This window comes from Podarcis raffonei, chromosome 5 (genome assembly GCF_027172205.1).
Source record: "Podarcis raffonei isolate rPodRaf1 chromosome 5, rPodRaf1.pri, whole genome shotgun sequence".
Classification (NCBI taxonomy): Eukaryota; Metazoa; Chordata; class Lepidosauria; order Squamata; family Lacertidae; genus Podarcis; species Podarcis raffonei.
The window spans coordinates 63,057,242-63,073,287 of NC_070606.1; the positions used below are offsets into that span (position 1 = coordinate 63,057,242).

Below are 16,046 nucleotides of genomic sequence, written 5' to 3' on the forward strand. Positions count from 1 at the left end.
AATTCTGTGATGCCTCCTTGAGGTCACTTGTGGTGACGTTGATGTTGTGCTCTAGTAATCATAGCAATGCTCATATTATCGAACTAAAGCATTTCTAGTTTGGGAATCGCCTGGTTGAAACCAGAAGTCAGAATGCTCAGTATATGTTTCTGTACTGTCTAAAACTTGATCATTGTTTTAAACTACTGTGAAAGTCTCAGTTTTTCTTTTCTAGCTTCAAAGATAAGTAAATGGCCCCTAAAGTATAGTAAAATAGGGGGGATAAAAAAACAACCCTTTAAAAGTGGATTATACAACCTGCTGTTTCCCCACAAAAAAACTATTTATGTTCCAAATTGCATAACTTTGCACTTCTGTCTTCATTTTATGTCCATTTTGTTTCAGATAGTGGTGCAGGCTCTTCAGTGTTCCCATTATTCTATTCTCTGGCAGCTGGTAAAGATAACAGAAGGATCTCCTTCAAAAGTAAGAAACATTTGGATTCTAATCTTTCTGAAGGTGTTGTTACTCATCTGATTCCGCTGTGCTCTCCATTTTGTGTCCTTCCATGTATCATTGCATGGTTAGTTTTGTTTAGTATTTCTACACTGTAGCAACTCAGACAGCTGTGAACATAAGTGAGGTAGATAGAGATTTTTAAAAGGAATTAATTTGAGTCTAGGATTTTCCCTATATATTAAGTGAAATATTAATGCATTTGCACTTGCTTTTGCTAAAAGAGCAGAGTTTCTCAGACTAGCATCTCATCTAGACACTGATAGAAAATGTGTCCTAGGCTGAAGCAAAGTTTACATGTGCTAGTTTGCTATCTTAGCTGGAACAGAAGAACAAGATTTCACTTCTTGAATGTGCTTCAGAAGTCATTGTTAAGCCTTGTCAATTTGATTTATACATCATAATCTCAGATTCTTATATGAAGGCCTTGCAGCTTCCTCACAGACTCACTATAACTACCCTCTGCATATCAAGTTCAGGAATAGTTACCATGAAAAAATCAAGATTACAGTGCAATTTTCTCCTATTACCGTGTGAATTACGGCCTGCCTCTAAGGGAATGCTTGATAAGCAAATTATCAAGCTACCTCTTTAGTCCTTTGTACCATCTGTTATCTTTTGGACACTAAGTGATGCCTGTCCTGTTCTCCCGTGCTTTTTAGAGGTTTTTAAAGAGCCTGTTCATGGTTGCAGCTCTTATATTCTTACCCTTTCACTTTTAACTTGCTGGCTGTGTTTTAGAACTATAGATTATTCTATGGTTTTTATTGATGAAGCACCCTTGAAGCAGAGGATCTTTCTGTTATTTTTGTTTGTCTGAGTGCATATGTAAAGGTATGAACTTTTCAATCAAGGTATTCGTCATATCTGTTCAGTGAGCTTTCTAGTCTGCAGCAAAAGTAACATCGATTCTCTGTGTTATACCTCATTGCTCCCTGATGTCTTAACTTGCTAATTTTGAGAGTTTATGTGATTATGATGGGCTTCGTGGATAGTAAAGCTTCCTATTTTTGCAGAGTTAAGGCCAGAATAAGTGCATCAACAGTCTCAGAGGAAAAGATTCAGGATTCTCATATTGTGTGTGTGGTGTTTCTATTTTGGTTTTTTACCTCATGGGGAGCAAAGCAGCTTGGGAAGGGGAGAGGATTGAGTAGCCCCATCTGCTGAAACTGGCAATATTCCACAAATTTTTCACTTTAAAGAAACACACACAAAACTCCCAAAGATTGTATTGTTAGATTATACAAATTATATTTTTCTGCCCCCTCATACTATATACCTGTTACTTGGGCTCTGGTTTTAACAGTTCTCTGTAACTTACTGTCGTGTTATATTACGATTTTTAAAAAGTGATTCTGAACCACCTTGCAGGCCTTCTCTAGGCCAAAAATTACTTTATTTATAAATAGTGTAATTTGGTTTAGTTTTCTTTTGTCTTTCTGTCTATCTCAGTAGCTGTCTTGATGGACTGGGGCTTTTTTCAGTAATCCTACTATAATCCTTTTTTATTTTGGTCTTGACTAGACAAACTTTGATTAATATGTAAACAATTAATTCCTGTTTAATATTTGCTCCAGGAAGATTTGTTGGTGTTGAGGAAAACAGTGAAATCATTTCTGGCTGTTTGCCAACAGTGTCTATCAAATGTAAACACTCCAGTCAAAGAAGAGGTAAAAGAAATTTCAACAAATTTTCAACATGTCAAACTTAAGTAAATATTTTAAAGCTGTGTTTTACACCGTGTTAAAACAACACACACTACACACACACTCCTTGATTAGCATGAATAATAAAATCACAGACATGTTAAATTTTGCAAAAGTGTTTTGTTTTTTGCCTACCAAAATCATTTTTGTTTGTTGGGGACAACTTTCACAGAGGATGAATATAATTAGCCACAGAGTCAAAGATGCTTTAATTTTATGTGGCTGGATTCTGGATGAAGATTAAGTATCTTCATTGCAAAGAGCTTGTTTTTATCATGTCATGCAGCACAAAAATTAGATTTCCTTTATTTTCATCAGAACTTTAAATGTACTGAAGGAATTAATTAAAATTACTTGCAAGTAACCTCAAGAACTAAGTGTCATTTCAGAATTCAGTAGACAATTCATTCCCTTGCCGCTTCCTTCCTTTTATCTCCCATAAGCACTCAAGTTTAATGTAACGTCAAAACCACTCTCATTGAATTCAAGAGTTCACACTGTACTTTAAAAAAACAACTAAGTGTCCAATCTAGAATAATTCATGGAAATGTGACAACACCAGACACACAGATATTAATTTGTGGAGGCGGGGAAGGTAAATTATGCCATTAGCATATTGATTGGTTTGGTTCATGAAATCTATGATATTATTTTTAAGCTGCTCCTGAATGGTGCATAGGCATTAGGATGGAATAGGAATCTCTTTCTCGATATACCGTATTTTTCGCCCTATTGGACGCACCGGCCCATAGGACGCACCTAGTTTTCGGGGGGGGGTCAAGGAAAAAATATGATTCCCCCCCCCCCGCAGCTCTGGGAGCAGCGGACAGGCTGCACGCAGCCTGTGCACTACTCCAAGACCTTCTCCCTGCTTTTGCGGGAGGTGGCGGAATTCCCCCACCTCCCGCAAGAGCCCACAGGAGCCTTGCGCGACTCCTACGGGCTTTTCGACCAGGAGGGAAAAGGGACTGAAACGGCCAGTCAGTCCCTTCTCCCTCCTCAGGGAAAAGCCCCCAAGAGCGGCGCGCTCTTCAAAGGGTGTGCGGCTCCTGCGGGCTTTTCTACGAAGTGGGGGAATTCCCCCACCTCCTAGAAAAGCCAGCAGAAGCCGCGGAGCCCCTTTAAAGAGTGCGTGGCTTTTGCCTGCTTTTGCGGGAGGTGGAGGAATTCCCCCATCTCCCGCAAAAGCCCACAGGAGGGAGAAGGTACGGACTCGGCCAGTCAGTCCCTTCTCCCTCCTTGGGGAAAAGCCCCCAAGAGCGGCGCACTCTTCAAAGTGTGCGCGGCTCCTACGGGCTTTTCTACGAGGTGGGGGAATTCCCCCACCTCCTAGAAAAGCCAGCCGAAGCTGCGGAGCCCCTTTAAAGAGCGCACGTCGCGCGCCTTCCCGCTGCCCCCCATCCTCTGGGGCTGGCGATGGAGGAGGCGCTGCTTTCCCCCACCGCCAGCCTCAAAGAGCAGACTCTCCTGGCTTCAGCGGAAGCAACGCAAAGCCTCCGGAGCGCAGGCTTCGGAGGCTTCGTGTTGCTATCGCTGAAGCCAAGGAGCCTGCATTCACCCCATAAGACGCACACACATTTCCCCTTCATTTTTTGGAGGGGAAAAAGTGCGTCTTATAGGGCAAAAAATACGGTAGATATAGATAAACACACACACACACACACACACACACCTATTTATAGTAGCTATTACACACCTTTTCTTTAGCTGTCTGGGAAGTAATGGCAAGGATTTATTACCCATGCAGCTTTGAACCTTTTCAACATGTACACCCCAGTTATTGCTGAATAATAACTTAGAGAGGTCAATAATAACTTGCTGCTTCATCTAAAGCAGCTTTCCTTAGTTCAGCATTGCCCTTTATTGGCAGTTCTCCTCTGCAACAGCTGAATTGTGTGATCCACCAAATATTTGTGTTGAAATCTCATGCTTCAGATTGTTCATTTGGAATCTGAGCCTTTCTTGATGTCTACAGAGTGATTGACTGCAGTTATTTTGTGTTCCAGGCTTTCATGCTGCTCTGTGATCTGTTGATGATTTTTAGCCACCAGCTGATGAGTGGAGGCAGGGAGGGTCTTCAACCTTTGGTGTTTAATCCAGATTCAGGTCTCCAGTCTGAACTCCTTAGCTTTGTAATGGACCATGTCTTCATTGACCAGGATGATGAGAACCAGAGCATGGGTAAATGTTTGTTATCTTGATTTATACTTGCACATAGATTCAAAAACCACACACCTTACCCATTTATCATGTTTATTTCATTTATGGGCTATATTTTCCTCATATTTATCTTTCCTTATCAGTGTTTTTGTCCTCTAAACCCCATTTCTAGGTTACTTCATGGGAGTGTGAAATGTGGTATCATTAGTAATTCATCTGTTTCACAGAGAGAATGAGCATACCACAAGCTTGTAAATTAGAGACTGAGAACCTGTGGCTTTCCAGATTACTCCAACTCCCAATAGACCTAGGCAGTATGACCGGTGATCAGGAATGATGGGAGTTGTAGTCCAGCAACATCTGGAACGCCACAGGTCCTCCATCACTGTTGTATATGCTACCACTCATTGTACACCAGTGTCTTACAAGTAATCTCAGAAGTGATTGTATTGCATTGATAGTGTTTTGGTGCATGCAGTTGGAGTATTGCTTAGGAGGGGTATCTTTATTTTTAGAGCTTATGATTTATGTGGAAATTGTTCAATTTGGTTGTGTACTTTTTAGGTATTTTTATTTATTATGACTGCTTTTATTTGTGTTTATATAAATATTTTATGTTGTAAGCTGCCTTGATCAAAGTTTTAACTATGGAAAGGTGGCAAACAAATAAAATAATGATTAGTAAAAGAAAACAATTTGAGATGTAATAATTTTTCATAGAATTTCAGTTAGCTTTCCTTCCTTTTTTTAAAAAAACTTGCTTGATATTCTTGCCACCTTCACATGTAATAATAATCTATTGTTTCTCATGACGTGCATAACCTATAGGAAGCCTTAGGCTCACATGCTTTCCCATCACCACTTCCCATGTAATGGATGAGGAGGACTTTGAAAGCATTTATTTTCAGTTTCATTTAACAACAGTTCATTGTATCATCCAGATCTAGAATTGTGTTCAAACTAACCATAGCTAGTTCAAACAAGACAGCTTCAGTAAGTAGGGTTTGAAGTTGGCTTGTCTGAAACTGCCCATGGTTAACATTAACCACAATTTGTTGCATCAGACAGCATGACGGTTATCTAAAACTCAAACTAAAAGCTTCTGAGGACCTCCTCCCAGCCACAGGGTGGAAGGAGTATGTGAGCTAAAGCCTGCTGTTTCTCATGCATATTTCACTAAACCATGCTTTATTATGATGTGCAAATGCAACTACTAGACTAGTTAAAATGTCAAATTTGTGGCTTAGTTACAATGAGAGCTCAACTTCCAGAGTTCAAACTCCTACCAATACTCATAATTCATTTTGAGTATTCACCAAATTGCTGTCTGACTGTGATCCCACTTAAACCATCCAGTCATATTTTAGTGAATTGTATTGAGTGCCAGTTGAATTTGTGAAGTAGAGTTCAATGTCAGTTTCAAAGGTAACAAATATTTTACTGCTTTAATGTCTAGAGGGAGATGAAGAGGATGAAGCTAATAAAATTGAAGCTTTACACAAGAGAAGAAACCTTTTGGCTGCCTTTAGCAAACTTATAATTTATGACATTGTAGACATGCATGCAGCAGCTGATATCTTCAAACATTATATGAAGGTATGGTTCCATAATTGTTTCATTTCTCATAATAATATCAGATTTGTGCTGTGAACTGCATTAACTTCCAGGATGTGGTTTTGCCTTGTTTTGAATGATACTCTTATTGGACAGCGTTAGTACTTTGTCTAGTCTTAATTATCCTTGAATCCTGCATCTCAGGGGGTTAGACTAGATGACCCTTGGGGTCCCTTCCAACTCTATAATTTTATGGTTCAATGAATCCTGCAAGATTTTTAGTAATAATACAGCTGAAATATATTAGCGTGTGGGAGTGATTGCTAGCTCTTTGGCCCAAACAATGTAAAACCGACTAACCCTGTCTCTAGGAAGCTTCCATTCATAGAAATAGAGTGCTACTCATGGAAACAGTCCTTCCATGAGCAGAGTTCTTATTCTATGTATGGAAGCTTCTTCCATTGAAGGAGCAAAGAGTGTGAATTCAGCCCTCTGATTGACATCAAATGACACGTTAGGGCTTCCTCTTCCTCTCCTCCCCCACTGCACCACATCAAAAATCCCTAAATTCACTATAAAGCATTGTCAACTGAAGGGGAACAGAATACAGTGGTACCTCTGGTTATGAACGCTTCGGGTTACGAACTCTGCTGACCCAGGAGTAGCTGCTCCTAGTTGTGAACTTTGCCTCAGGATGTGAAGAGAAATTGCGCACCGGAAAACCCATTAGCAAAATCACGCCTCAGGATAAGAACGGTTTCAGCTTAGGAACGGACCTCCAGAATGAATTCAGTTTGTAACCAGAGGTACCACTGTACAGAAAGAGTACATAAAATTGAAGATTGTTGTTGTTTAGTCATTTAGTCATGTCCGACTCTTCGTGACCCCATGGACTAGAGCACGCCAGGAACTTCTGTCTTCCACTGCCTCCCGCAGTTTGGTCAAACTCATGCTGGTAGCTTCAAAAACACTATCCAACCACCTCGTCCTCTGTCGTCCCCTTCTCCTTGTGCCCTCCATCTTTCCCAACATCAGGGTCTTTTCCAGGGAGTCTTCTCTTCTCATGAGGTGGCCAAAGTATTGGAGCCTCAGCTTCAGGATCTGTCCTTCCAGTGAGCACTCAGGGCTGATTTCCTTAAGAATGGATAGGTTTAATCTTCTTGCAGTCCATGGGACTCTCAATAGTCTCCTCCAGCACCATAATTCAAAAGCATCAAATTGAAGATAGTCAAGACTAAATGTTACATGTCACAACTAAAAGAGTGTTTATTTTCTTTCTTTTAGTACTACAATGACTATGGGGATATAATTAAGGAGACATTGAGTAAAACAAGGCAAATTGATAAAATTCAGTGTGCAAAAACCCTCATTCTCAGTTTGCAGCAGGTAAGAATCTTAGGCATCAAGAATTGTAACTTGTGAAACAGTTCTGAATTAAAGTGGAAGTTTCCCCCCCAAACTGCTATATTTATTGCTATTGACCACTTCTTTTTACTGCTGTGTTAGACATAATTAATAGATTTGTTGTCATTCATTTCCAGTGTTGAAACAAATTCATATAACCCTAAATATTTATTACATGGCAGCTGACACCCATGTATATGCTGCAGACTTCCATTTGAAACACTTGTGTTTTAAATTTTAACCATTCAATTCTTTCTTTAGCTGTTTAACGAACTTGTTCAAGAGCAAGGTCCTAACTTGGACAGGACATCAGCCCATGTCAGTGGGATTAAGGAGTTGGCCCGAAGGTTTGCTCTTACTTTTGGCCTGGACCAGATCAAGACGAGAGAGGCTGTAGCCACGTTACACAAGTGAGTGGCAAGGGATACATTAAAAGGCACTTAACCTGTGTGAGAAATTTTTAGTGTGGAATCGTGTCAGTTTGTCAAATAATAACAGCAATTTGCTGTTCTTTCTGTTTATGAATTCAGCAAATATGCTTATGAGAAATACGCTGGTGTCGGAGATAAATTTCTGTTTGTATTAGTTTAATATTTTAAAATCCTTGACTAGTGGATGTGGGATGTTTAGCAATTCCATCTCCCTCTCTAGATTCTGTCAGATTGGGTGGTAAACTGGAACATTTGACTTCTGGTGCCTAAAGTGACAGAAATGGTCTCAGTGGCTTGGGGTGCCTTTTATCACCTTTGACTAAGAGCTCAACTGTGGCATTACATGGACAGATAAATGTCCAAATAACAATTATTCATGCCCTAGTGTCCTACTTAGATTGCAGCAGTGCATTATATAATGGGGATGTCTTTTAAAAGAGTCTAGAAACTTCAGCTTGTCCAAAACCAGGCAAGATTTATTAACAGGATCTGACCAATATGCCTATGTTACGTCCCTCATTTTTCATATGCACTGGCTGCCAGTATGTTTCCCAGTCCTCTTCAAAGTTTAGGCATTACCTTTTAAATCCTAAATGCCTTTGTGACACAGGGTACCTGAAGGATTGCATCCTCCTATGTATACCAGACTCTAAAGTCATATTTAGAGGCCCTTTTCCACATTCCCCTGTAGAATGAAGTTTGATGGGGGTGGGATACTTGAAGGAGGGCTTTTTCAGGGGTGGTGCCCTGGTTGTGGAATGTCCTCTGTAGAGAGGCTCACTTGACACCCTCATTATACTTCTTTTAGTCCCAGGCTTTTAAAATTCTTAAGCTCCTTTAGTGCTTTTTAAAAAGTTTGCTGGTGGTGGTTCAGTTATTTGTTGTGGCTATTGCCATTTCCTTATTTTGTTTTGTTTTTTGAAATATGGCTTTTATGTTGAGCTGTTCACTGCACAGAGAATATTAGTTATTGGGCAGTATAGTGTTGCAAATAAATCAGTTATGTCCTTTGAATCTTATTACAGAGATGGCATAGAATTTGCTTTTAAATATCAGAATCAGAAAGGCCAAGAATATCCTCCTCCTAACCTTGCTTTCTTGGAAGTGCTTAGTGAATTTTCTTCTAAACTCCTGCGGCAGGACAAAAAGACAGTGTAAGTACTGTTTTGCTGATTGTATGTTTATTTTGTTGTTGTTTATTCAATTTATATACCACCCTTAATCTGAAGATTCCAGGGCAGTGTACAACATTAAAAACATGATCACAGAAAAATCATAACACCCCCACCCCCGCTTTTAAAAGGCCATAGATTAATGGTTGGATGCCTAGCTAAAGAGGAATGTTATTGATCTGTATACAGGAAGCTAAGAATTATCTGCAGTTTGAAATTACGTGTAATGGCAATTTCTGTAACTGGCTTTGGAATCCACAAGGGTTCAAACTGTTTGGATTTAGGGAACCATGGATTATCTATTCTTAAAACCATGTTCCCATAGCATCCTGTCTCATACTCTGAAGCAATGTAGGCAGGTAATAAACAAATAATGTACCTTGACTCTAGAAAAGGAGGCTTATCCTCCTGATCGCCTGTCCTCTTTGTGAGGGTTGAGGGAGCAAGAACTGGCAAGATCTCGTGAGTTGGACTCCTTCTACAAGCTAGGTCTTCAGGCTCAAGTCCCTTTAGTTGGTTTGTGTGCTAGCCTGAGGATGCTGAAATAGTATTCTGACTATGCATAATGCTTTAAAAACTGCTTCTTCTCCCTTTATTTTGTATTAATTTTTCGATGATAAATTATTTGCACATAGGTTTTGCAGATTTTTAGTCCTTGTATATATGCTTAGTACATTTGTGAACACAGTGTAAATAAAAATAATAATAAAAGGTAGTTTGGCTTCACAAAAACGATACAGTGGTACCTCGGAAGTCAAACTGAATCCATTCCAGAAGTCCGTTTGACTTCCAAAATGTTCGGAAACAGGAAGCTCCTGCAAACCGAAACACTCACTTCTAGGTTTGTGGCATTTGGGAGCCAAAACATTAGACTTGCAGGGTGTTCACGAACTATATTGGGAATAAATCTAATCCTTATGTAGCAGCTTTGATTGGAAGAAGACACTGGGCAGTTGACGAGGATATACTGATCTTTAAATAAATAAATATTATTCTCTTGTATAACCTTGCACAGCCCGAGCCTGCATATTCTAAATCTGCACATAAATATTGCCAGCTGCAACAACCAGAAAATTTCTGCTGCTCTTGTGGATGGGGGAAAAAAATGAAACCGAGTAGCTAAGGGAGTATTTCATAGTGTTTGTATGTGCAGTTTTGTTAATACGTTACATGTGCACATGGGAATCCCTATATGTGTCCACCCCACATAACCCCACTCCGCAAATACATCAGTTTTTAGCTATTGGCAGGAAAACTTTACCCCCCACCCTACAAACAGTCAGGGTAAATTTCCCTCTGAATGTAGATGACCCTGGTATAATGCAGAACATCTGATGGCTAATTAAGGCAGAAGTGATACTGTGATTACAAAAGCTATTTTATTCATATTTTATTAATTTACCCTCTTGCTGTCTTCTCCTGCCGCCAGTCACACTTACCTGGAGAAGTTCCTAACAGAACAGATGATGGAGAGGAGGGAAGATGTATGGCTTCCACTGATTTCCTACAGAAATTCATTAGTTACAGGTGGGGAAGATGATAGGATGTCCGTAAATAGTGGGAGCAGTAGCAGCAAAGCCTCTTCAGTGAGAAATAAGAAAGGCCGACCTCCGCTTCACAAGAAAAGAGTTGAGGGTAAGTATGGGTTTGAAGAATGCCTGTTACTTTGTGGACCAGAATTGCCCCTGACAAAAAAGTGAAACTTTCTTTGATTTCATGCTGTTCTCATACCTCAGGATATGAGAGTGGCATCTCTTATTGGAACATCATTTGACAGCAAGGGAGTTAAGGTGGATATTTAAACAACCCATTATTTAGGCAGAAATAGAAAAAGCAAAAAATAAAAATAAAAACCTTCCAGGCCTTTTCACAGAAGTTAGTCAAAGCTTTCCTGGAGATTCTAGTGGCTTTGAATCTCATTAAAAGTCCTATTTCTACATTGTATGAGTAAAGCACTTTCATAAAGTTAATTCATATTGTGCATAGGTAGCTTCTAGTACACAGATCTTTGTTTCTTTGTTTATAAGATTTATTACCCACCCTTCACCATAGGGTCTCAGGGCCTGTTACAACAACATATTCAATTATAAAAACAAGTAATACAGTTCTAAACAAAAGAGAATAAGATAGATTAAATCAAAGAGATGGAGCCTACAAAACCAAGTAACTGTCAAAAACCAAGACACAGAGGTATCTTCAGCATAAGTCAGAACTCTGTGGGGAATTTGTAGGAAGTTCCACAATTTAGGGGTTGCCACAGAGAAATCCCTCTTCTGGGCCACTATTTCCCTGCACTTGTGCAGGTAGCAGAACTACTGAGAGAACCCTTCTGCTGATCTTAACGCCCAAGAAAGCTTGCCGGGATTAAGGTGGTCTTTCAGATATTTGCAGTATTGAGTATGTCCGATCTTTTCATACTTAAAGGTTTTATTGATATAGAGAGCAATTGGCAGGTCTCAAAACTATAAAAGCAAACATTGTGGCACATAAATTTTGTTTTCTCTTAGGTAAGATTCCCAGGATGGGGAAAGAATCTGTTTAGACTGAGATTAGGCTGGGCGAGACTGCTTGCAAAGTTTATCCTGTTTCCCAAATATCTCAGCTTGAGATGTTTGAAAAACTGAATAGACCAAATCTTGTAGGGACCTTCTCTTAGTGTAGCAATAGAGGTAATTGAGTAAATGTGTGTACGCATGCTTCTACTGAAGGTATATCAGATGGGTTTGTCAAGAGAAGGAGGAAGTAAGAGCAGTGAGAATGTAGAAAGCTTTGCAGATTTTTTTAGAGTAATCCTAAAAGGTCAATATACTGTTTGTATCAAGAAGTCAGGCAAATTAGTGGATTTGGGGGAATGACACAAAATTCACTTGCCAAGATCACCAGATGCTATATTTATATATTAAACAGATTGGTATGAAATATTCAAAAAAATTATATCCTGCAGAGCAGCTTGCTTAAGATTTCACAAGCAGTTGGGTAGGAGATTGGGGTTGCTCAATTATTAATATTTCATTATTTTGCAACGTCTATGCAGCTTTTCAAAACAGGTTTATTATGAAAAGGTTATAAACAAAGGACACAACAAAGTAACATCAATAGAATCTAGCACAGTAAGTTTAAGAAACAAAAAACATAAAAAACATAAGCATGCTACCTGTCAAAGGAGATAAGCCCTTTGGCTCAAGTCTCAAATTAACCAAGAGATTTAAAGTATTTTTCGCTCCATAGGACGCACCGGACCATAGGGTGCACCTAGTTTTTAGAGGGGGAAATCAAGAAAAAAATATTATTTCCCGCCCCCCCCAGCCCCAAAGAGCAGCGTACAGGCTGCGTGCAACCTCTCCCTGCTGTTTTGGCTTTCTCTTTAGGGGCTGCGTGTGGCTATCCCTGAAGCCTGGAGAGCGAGAGGGGTCGGTGCGCACCGACGCCTCTCGCTCTCCAGGCTTCAGCGAAAGCAACGCGAAGCCTCCGGAGATATAGTTGCAGAGGTGGGAGGAACCATGATGCAAACACCATATGAAAAAAATCCCCTATAATGCTGAAATCATAACACCTACAATATGTCTGTGAAGAAAAATAGATTATGCAGTAAACATTTCTGTTGTAGAGCTGGTGTGTTTTTAATGGCACAGAAGTAATACATTAGTGCTCAACCTGAAGAAAAATGCTAGATTTATTAATCTTCATTTGTTCAGTGTGACAGAAAACTAAATTTTTATAAACTGTTTAAAATAAATGGTATATTATCAGCACAAGTTAAAAATGGCAATAGCACTAAATCTTTGTGGTGTGTAATAATTTATTATCTTTTGTCAGATGAGAATATTGAAGGCTCCTGGCTGAATAGAAATGACAGCATCCAAACTCCAGGTGCTCTACAGACTCCACAACTCACATCAACGGTGCTGAGAGAGAACACTCGGCAAATTGGGGAGCAAATTCAGGAACACGAGTCAGAACCTGGATCTGAGCAGGATTTTTTGCACAAGTATGTACCAATGAAATGCTTCCCTTGTAAAAGGAAATTCCTATTTAAAATGCTGCTGGAATGAAAATTCTACCAGAAAAGCTTAATTTAAAAACCTCACTTTCATAAACGAATACAAATGCAGTCTTCCTATTCTTTCTGTTTTTGAACTGAAACAAAGGAATTTGGCAAGGGGGAGTTTAGTGCAGAGCTTCCCAAGTATTCTTTATTGTTTGTTTAAAAATATCACCAAGTTGTGACTGGCAGCACAACTGCCCCTTTCTTCTAAAAGACAAAACAAAAGATTTCCAGACAAAAACAGAACTTGTGATAGATAATGCAATCACATTCCACATGGCAAAAACAACCAGGGTAAAGTATTGCATTTTTCTGAGGCACAAAATATTGTGCTTTGAGTGCTGCACCCTGGAAGGGTGAACCCAGTGTAAAACGAGGGGGGGTGTATTCTACTTTACTATCATGTTTTTATCATTTCATTCCTCCCAGGAGCTAGGAGTGGGATACATTGTTTTCTTCCCCTTGCCCTTTTTATCCACACAAGAACCTAGTGAGGTAGATTAGTCTTAAGAGATGGTATGTTGGGCATCCATTCTGTGACTGAATGACCATATTCTTCAGTCCTCAGATGCAGATATCTTGGCTGGGCCAACAGAAATTAGAAGACTTAAGTCGAAAGGACAGGACGGGAATGAGCTACATGAAAGGACGAAGTGGTGTAAGGCATGCAGTGTAAGTATTCAGATCCCAGTGCTGAAATAAGTTAGATATACACTAATAATTCAGTGGTTTATAAACAAAATTTGGTTAGTTGTATTAGTAGCCACTTGGCTTCCAGCAACCCTAGAAAGATATACAGCGCACACAAACAAAGCTGTGGTGTGGAATAAGGCTTGCCACAGTATGCGTAATAACTGACATTTGGATTGGTAAACACCGTTGAGAACTACAGCTGTACTGTGTACTTGTGCAACAGTGATGGTAGTCTCTTCTGCTGGTTAAAAGTTGCATTAATGTGACTTGTTGCAGGCCCTAGTTCATGTCATAGGTTGGCTTATCTTGGGATATCTGCATGTGATTGGTGCTGGAGTACCTAAATTATGGATCTGAAATGGTGTGCAAGCTTCTGTATTCTGCTGAACAGAATTAAAGTACATTAAAAGTATCAAGAGCATACCTAAAGGCTTAACCACAGTGGTACAGTAGGCCAGTTGTGTTGAGCCAGTACTTGAGCAAATATCTGCATCTCAGTGGTAGAAAGCTTTTCTTTTCTTCTATTTTAAAATTGAGATGAGGCATTGCACTTATGCATCCATTGAGTCTCATAATTTTGCAGACCATGCTTCTATAGATGTAAGATTTCTCAGAAGTTGGGCAGGTGTTGTTTCTTGTGGAACTCAGAGGTCCATATGTTCATGGATAACAATGTGGTAAATGGAGACTGATTTAGTTCCTTGTGGAGAGGAAGAGCAAGAGCAGTAACAAGCTTCCCTATCTTATGCTTAAGGGAGGGGTGGTATCTGATGGGGGACATGTGCTCCTTCTGGGGTAGTTTGTCCATCTTTGGTCCCCACCCTGCACTCAGCTCTCACCTGTGACTCCTAGAAGCTGTCAGGCTGTGTCAGGAACACTTTGACTGGCCAGCTAAGCCAGGTGAGGGTAACCTATGGGTCTCAAACCCTTGGTGAGTTAGGGACTCCCCTGCGTGTAAAGATAGGCTCCAGCAGATTGAGTGGACAAGACCAATAGTGGGTTCAGTGGTCAAGAAGAGTGTTTCTCCACATGCTGTAGAGGGAAGTGAGGGGCAGGTGGGGCTTGTCAAGATGTGAAGCCCATGTACGAGAAGGAAGACTGATCCTAAATCTCTGCTGCTTGCGGCATATCCTTGGGAGAAGAAAAGGCTAAGGGGTAAGCCCTACAGAAATCCAGAGTGGAGTCCCAAAAACAGTTGGATGATGCCTTATATTCCTCCTTCTGGCAACTCCTGTAGCCAAACTAGTGCCAAACGTATTTCCCTGCTTTCCTTTGGACCACATCAGTGAGGCAGAGAAGGTAGTATTGTCATTGGGGCAGCTGATGAGCTCCTTAACACTCTGCCTAGGCTTGCACCCCAGGGAGGTTACTTCATTTCTGCTAACACAGTGGTTTCACTTCAGCCCCAGAGCTGCACCCCATTGTCTCTTGATACAGACAGATGCTAACAGTATCCAAGCTTCAGTCAGTATCTACCCAGTAAGACCAACAATTATATGTTTGATCTCATTACCAACCTATTCGTATTCCTTTTTTCTCCCAACAAGGCGGGGTCTAATGGAGGATGATGCTGAGCCCATCTTTGAAGATGTAATGATGTCTTCACGAGGCCAGTTAGAGGACATGAATGAAGAATTTGAAGACACCATGGTCATTGATCTGGTCAGTAAATCCTCACTTAGTGGCTTTTCAAAGACATCTGAAGACAAGCATGTTTTAAGAAGTTTTTAATTTTTGGTGTGTTCCTTTATACTTTGTCGAAAGCTGCCCAGTGACTGGGGTACAAGAATTTGCTGCTGGTGTTAGTCACATAGGAGTACTGTAATAGAAAATAAAAATAATATACAATACCTTACTCTTTTCTCGTTTGAGCTCTAGGACACCTCCTTTGAGCTGCCTGCCACGGTTTTGAGATGAGATAGTTCAGGGGGCTTGCATGTCCAGACTTGCCTTGGGGGTTCACAATCTGTTTCTGTCTCTCTCTGTATTTGTGCTTTATTAGTATGTTCTGTCTTTTCTTAATTTTATTGCTTGGTGTTTTTTTAACATAGGAGATTGTGCCCCCCCCCGGTCCTGAGCTATCTCTCACTTCCATATTCAGGGATCTCTTCTTGTTGGTTAAGTGTTGCTCCTGAATTGGCAACAAAAGTTGCCATTTGCACCACTCACCGTTCAGATTGCTCTTAATTCACGTTAGTTGCTATTAGTGCTAGGAACAGACAAAAAGTCCTTCCTAACACTTGGCTGCTCCTGCTGCCTCTGACAATGACAAAATATTTCTTTTCCAGCCCCCTTCAAGAAACAGACGAGAAAGAGCTGAATTGAGGCCAGATTTCTTTGACTCCGCAGCTATCATTGAAGATGATTCGGTAAGATTTCACAAGGT

At 40.2% G+C, this 16,046-nt stretch overlaps 1 protein-coding gene across 2 annotated transcripts in view; it reads left to right on the plus strand.

The window, feature by feature from the left end:
* STAG1 (stromal antigen 1) overlaps positions 1 to 16,046 on the plus strand; it is a 107,567-nt gene that overhangs the window by 89,283 nt on the left and 2,238 nt on the right. For both annotated transcript variants that reach the window (XM_053389733.1, XM_053389734.1), the window contains 12 exons: positions 385 to 465; positions 2,073 to 2,165; positions 4,208 to 4,382; positions 5,818 to 5,957; positions 7,200 to 7,301; positions 7,581 to 7,729; positions 8,776 to 8,904; positions 10,352 to 10,557; positions 12,739 to 12,910; positions 13,529 to 13,639; positions 15,208 to 15,322; positions 15,949 to 16,029. In XM_053389733.1, the coding sequence (XP_053245708.1) occupies positions 385 to 465; positions 2,073 to 2,165; positions 4,208 to 4,382; positions 5,818 to 5,957; positions 7,200 to 7,301; positions 7,581 to 7,729; positions 8,776 to 8,904; positions 10,352 to 10,557; positions 12,739 to 12,910; positions 13,529 to 13,639; positions 15,208 to 15,322; positions 15,949 to 16,029 (1,554 nt within the window). The remainder of the gene's footprint in view (positions 1 to 384; positions 466 to 2,072; positions 2,166 to 4,207; positions 4,383 to 5,817; positions 5,958 to 7,199; positions 7,302 to 7,580; positions 7,730 to 8,775; positions 8,905 to 10,351; positions 10,558 to 12,738; positions 12,911 to 13,528; positions 13,640 to 15,207; positions 15,323 to 15,948; positions 16,030 to 16,046) is intronic.